The sequence below is a fragment of the Gymnodraco acuticeps genome, unplaced genomic scaffold (genome assembly GCF_902827175.1).
Source record: "Gymnodraco acuticeps unplaced genomic scaffold, fGymAcu1.1, whole genome shotgun sequence".
In the NCBI taxonomy this organism is placed as follows: Eukaryota; Metazoa; Chordata; class Actinopteri; order Perciformes; family Bathydraconidae; genus Gymnodraco; species Gymnodraco acuticeps.
Window position 1 is genome coordinate 3,089,464 of NW_022990673.1, and position 6,000 is coordinate 3,095,463.

Consider the following 6,000-nt stretch of genomic DNA (forward strand, 5'->3'; position numbering starts at 1 on the left):
TGTATTTCCGGATCCACACTTGTGTTTTTCAATGCACACACAAATGTGTTCCGTTTCATATACATGTAAATAAAATCCAAATACAGAAAAAAGTTTTACATATGTATTTTTGATCCTCACATATTTGTTTTCCGTTTAAAACCTCTGCACCTGCAAACACAAACCGCTTTCTGTGCACGGATCGGATTTTGCGCAGTCCGGAGCTGACAGCTCCATGGAGCTTGCCTGCAGGCGCTAATCTCAGGACACCTCCACTCTCAGTACAGCGCCACTTTCCGAACAGGAAATGCACGCAAATACAAGCCTTTATATTATTAAGGTACAGCGCCACTTTCCAAACCATTGATGAATGCTTGTGTACACAAAAACGGCAGGCAAAACCGTTTTAAATGTGTGTTTCCTGTATGGCGAATACAGCTGCTTTATTTATGTCTGTATGAAGTTGTTGTGAGTGTGGAGGGAGCAGCTACAGGTTAGCTTAGCCTAATCGATTAGTGCACTACGAAGCCAGTGCTAGACCTCGGGGGGAGCCCCGCCGGTCATTATCGGCCGATATTCACTCTTAATAGTTTGATCGGTGCTCTCTATAAAGGCCGATCAGGAGAGCTGGATCTGATCGATATGGACATAAACGCGAGGGAAGTATAACAGGACGCAAGAGAGAGATCAGATCAGCTGCTGAGTCTGATGGAGACACGCTGCTCTGCATGATCACCTGATGCTCCGCCCTCTGTTTAGCGAGCTGACCGGACTGCGCAAAATGCGTATATGAAGTAATCTTACCCTCGTGGGGGCGCGCTCATGTGATTGGCTTAGAATGAAGGAGACATCTGATTGGCTATAGATAGAAAAAATTACAAGTACGAATCGGCTGACCGTCAGGGGAGTCTCAAAAAACCCACACACGAATGCAAAGCGATCCGTGCACAGAAAGCTGTTTGTGTTGCAGGTTATGGGGATTTAAACGGGAAACTAATAAGTGAGGATCAAAAATACATATGTAAAACTTTTTTCTGTATTTGGATTTTATTTACGTGTATATGAAACGGAATACATTTGTGTGTGCATTGAAAAACACAAGTATGGATCCGGAAATAAAAGTTTGAATCCTTCTGTGTGCATGTGTGTATTATGAGACTGTTCTGAGCCCATACATTGTGGGCATTGGGCAGCATTCATTTTTCTACAGCGACGCTCTGAAAACATCTTTCATAGCTTTTTCTTTTGCAAAGTAAGCATTGCGTGACCTACAAGTAGAATGCAGCAGGTCAGCTCCACAAATATAGTCTTCAGTGATGTAAGGGGTCTGATGCAGAAAACATTGACCCCTGAAGTGTTTTAATAGACAGGAAATGGACTTCCAATACCTGTATGAACATTTATTTCCTTTATTAATAAAGCAGTCAGGCTGTTCTCAGACTGAAGTTGAACACAGATCAGTGACATTAAAAGCAGATGTCCACTGTTTGAAATAATTAGGAGATAAAAAGGGGGAATATGAAATTGAAAAAACATGGCTGATTTGTAGTTTCTTACTTTCTTGCTCCTGGAGGTTGTAGGCCAGGCAGTGGTCCTCCAGCACAGCAAAGTCTCGGCACACTGAAACAGAAAAGGAAACACATTGAAATGGAAAAATTCAGACTCAAAGCTATGCAGCTGGTACAAGGAAAGCTTGAGGCAGATGAGATATTACGATTTGTATCTGACATTTAGTTTCAGGTATTCTACATCCGGCCTAACTGACTACACAGTACACACATACGCATGTAGAGCAACACACTTAAAATCTGTCTCACAATCAGTACAGGGGGTCACGTTTCATGGGTTAACCAGAATACATAAGCAGTGCATCCGTTTTACCACCAGTGAGTCACACCTACCTACTGAAGCTACAAAAATGGAAAGCCAGCTAATATCGATGCAATCCAGATTGCATATAATGCATGTCAAGTTGATCAACAGATTGTATTATTCTCCAATGCAATAACAGTACTGAAATGAAGGTTATAAGGGCATTAATGGGAGCCTTTTTTCAAGTAACGAAAACGTTACTTTTTTACTAGTAAAGTAACTGAGTTACTTTTGACATGAAGTAACTAGTAATGGTAACTAGTTACTGGTTCTCAGTAACTAGCACAACACTGCATATGACTAATATCATGAACTTTAATTTCCATCTTACAACTTTACAGAAGAAATATCATCACACTTTCCATCTATGATTTTCCAATAATAAGGCTAGTGAAGGCTGTAAACAGTCATCCTGAAAACAATTGTGAAAATGGTTAAAGGAGGGGGGTTTCCTTATAAAAACTCGATAAAAAAACATCACACATCCATCTGAACTGTTCTGTATGAGGAACTCTTTCATTTTAAAATATTCTGGATGCACCAGTCTTCAAATACTGACTGTTTCCTGTGTAGGAAAAAGTAAAAGCTAAAGGGATATTCAAGACCTTTCTCACAGCCTCAGCTAATTATGGATGTGGACCCTATAGCATAGGACACATGTATCTAAAAGCATCTGCTTTGAAGTCTTCAGTGCATGCATTTAACCACACTTGGGTTGCCATAGACATCTTAAAATACTGTGTCAAGAAAACGTTTCTTCAGCTGCAAAACTTGTGTAAACATCACTGCATCAAATATAGAAGAACAAAAAGAGGTCATGATTTCATCTCAAAGGCAGCCACACTCAGCTCTGCTGTTGGCAGTGGCTTCTGTTCAGCAAAGACCAAAGATACTTTTACTTACTCTCGAGTATTTCTTCAACCTACACTATGTTATAGGTTGATAATTAATACATCATATATATTCAGTCAACCCTTTATGTGACACTAATCTTGTATTTCCAGCTCTCCTCCTCTCAGCTTTCATTGCACAGCAAACCCACACTCAGTAACCCCAGGCTGCCAGGCTCACAGCCCATCATCTGCTCTCACACAGATTACCTCATATGTATAACAAATAATAACCGGCAACAGTCTATGAGTATGTGTGAGCATGCGTTAGCCAAGCACAACATCGCCTGGGATTCAAACAAAACCCTGATGAGTGGTCCAGATTGTCCAGTTTAACACGATGGGAGGTGACTGGGTGGATTCAAGCAGATGCTGAGAAGAGGAGGGCAAGACCTCCACAAAGCCCCGACCAATACGGGATTTGAACAACACAGACTATTTTCAACCATATGCTTAATCTTCTTAGCCAAGAACCTTGATTGAGATTTATTCTGCCCGATATAGCTGCGTGAACACTAGTCGTTTTAACTACTCTAACAATGTTTGTGACAGTGAAAGCTTAAGTTGGTTAAAGGCAGGATTTTACTTGATCTTATTTTCAAAAGCAACAAGTGACAAAGGATTACAGCGGCAATCATTTGATCACTTTGTGCATTGTGGTGTCAGGATGATTTTGAAGTACAAAGAACCACTTTATGCGCAGAGGGAAATGGCAAAAAACAAGCTCAGTAAATGTCACCCCCCATGTGCTGAGTTACAGCACGACTAGACAGCTCACAATATTTACTCGATTCCTCACACATGGGGGATGAAATTTGAAACTTTTCCAGCAGCTTTCTTAGTCTGTGCCTCTGCAGGCTAGCCAAGCAGTGGGAATGCTCGTTCCTTCTCTCTGATCAGAATACCAAGCATCCTGCTGAGCAGCTGCTTCACAATGACAGGACAGTCTTCCCCACAAACACAGCTTCACATCCAAACCCTGCCTCAGTGTAAAAGCCCCACTCTCCAGCTTCACATCAGTTACAGTAGCACAGAGCATTTTAGGGAAGGGGCCTGGTGTTGTGGTTCTTTCTTCCTGGTGACAAAGTCTTCATGAAATATTTCAAAGCAGTGACAGATTTTTAAGCCAAAAATAACAGTCAGCAGTGGTGGAAATGTTCTAGGTCACCCAAGTACTGTCCTTAAAGTACAAATTCAAGATACCTGCATTTACTAGTAATTCATTTTTGTAGTACCTAGATCTGAGAGGCAAGTTTAAAGTGTAAGCTCCAGTACAATGATTTGAAAACTTTAGTGACAGATTTAAATTATTTCTATAATACTCACCATAGAGTAAGCTAACAACTGCAACATTAAAGTGATAAGCATATTAACACACATTTTTTACATTAAAGTAAAACAATATATTATTCTGAAATTGGCAGTTAAGTGAGTCATTTTACTTCTGAGTCTTTTAAGTACTTTTGTACAGTAACATGTCGAATTCAGGAGTTTTACTTGTAACACAGGATCTCTACCATGTAGGCCACAAGTTCTTCCAATGTATGTCAGATAAGAAATTCAAAATAAAGAGGCCACTGTTCATACTGCTTTCATCATAACAAACAAAGCATCTAGCATCTAACACCTCCATGTGATCAGTACTAAGCCACTTGGCTCCGACAAAGCATTTACACACACAGGTGTCGTGACAGATTGTAGACTGTATTCATTTGCACACAAACCATTGCAGCATAATCCAAACCATTAATGTGATTTGGGATATAATATGCCTAACTGTTTTCTCCTTGCTTTAATAATGTGTCGCATTGTGGCCTTAATATACAGCGTATTTAGAAAGGGATACAAAATCTGTACCCAGGCCAAGAAGTGTACAATCAGTATTTAACACCTGACACCAGAATTAACAGCCTTAGCATCAACTAGCAAGCTGTGCTACTAACCATCACAATCACAACAGCAAACATATACACCTGTGTTCACTCGGTTAGCCTAGCTAGAATCACCTAGCTAGTGATGTGATGCTAAAGAGCTAGCGTACTGCACACGAATATATTATAGACGTTACCCTCTTTCACTCCAGGTAGTTTATTCTTGTCGATGCTAATGTCAGTTTCAGCCATGTTGTCACCGACAATAAGTCACAAAAAAACGTTGACGTTGAATTACACTTCCGCGGTTAACCTTCGGTGAAACGCGGAAGCTGATTGATCGCCTTTACTCATAAACCCGATTGATGGTTCAGGTGCTGGACGGCCCTTTTGATTAGTTTCGGTGGCCACCTTCTCTCGATTCGTCGCTGCTGTAATTGCCTAGCAGCTACTAACGTGTTGTTGGGTTTTCTACGAGCGTCCCTCCCTCCCTGAACCCTCACACGACCAGCCTGTCAAGTCACAGTGACTCAGCACACCACTTCCGCTTAAGACATTTCAAAATAAAACACTTGGACTTGATTATTTGAAACTTGCCTGTATGGAAATAGCTCCCACAAAACAGTCAAAATGTAACATGACTAAAACAAGAAAACCGCCTAAATAATTACTTATAACTACAGATATTTAAAACATATTTAATGTATTATCATCAAACTTAAAGTTGTAGGTAAGAGTAGAAGAATACATTGTTGTTAGCATTAAGTGAATGACATGCTGTTACAGTTAATCAATGAGAGTTTCAGGGTTTTTTAAGTTGTAAATATTTTTCAAAAATAAACATTCATGACTAAATAATTGAGTTAAGTGAATGCAAAACAAAAAAACATATTGGATATTACTAAAATCACAACATTTAGCTAATATGCTTAATCAGGACAGTGTGGGTGTGACAGAAACTGAAACACTGCACAAACGTACATCATGCTCAGAGCTGCGATTTGAAACCTTATAGGGACCTAGCAAATATCACAAAATGTCCTGTTTATAAATGATTTTTTTAATTGGGAAATGATGCCACAAAAATCCATCCAAAATGAGAACATTGTACAATAATAATGTATACATCACACATGGCTGAAATACCATTTATTACAAGACATTAAAATCCAAGGATCCTCACCAAACCTCTTTTCATCAGCAGTCATGAATTCAACATCCATGCTTTTGTTTTGAAGAGTAAATTATCATACTTCCGGTAGAATTCTAGCTACAGCTGGTTAGTTTGATGCAGCTCCAGCCTCCAGGTTCAGCTGCAAGAAGTCATCTTCAGCACAAAGCAACAGGGAACACGCCTCCCTGGGCTATATCTGATCAAAAATGAATAA

General features: G+C 39.8%; 1 protein-coding gene across 2 annotated transcripts in view; it reads right to left on the reverse strand.

The window, feature by feature from the left end:
* The window catches only part of ccdc50 (coiled-coil domain containing 50), a 30,989-nt gene extending 25,880 nt beyond the window's left edge, over window positions 1-5,109 (reverse strand). For both annotated transcript variants that reach the window (XM_034229871.1, XM_034229870.1), the window contains exons 1-2: window positions 4,810-5,109; window positions 1,537-1,599 (exon numbers count right to left, since the gene is read on the reverse strand). In XM_034229871.1, coding sequence (XP_034085762.1) covers window positions 1,537-1,599; window positions 4,810-4,864 — 118 coding nt within the window. In that variant the 5' untranslated portion in view covers window positions 4,865-5,109. The remainder of the gene's footprint in view (window positions 1-1,536; window positions 1,600-4,809) is intronic.
* Window positions 5,110-6,000: the final 891 nt, after the last annotated feature.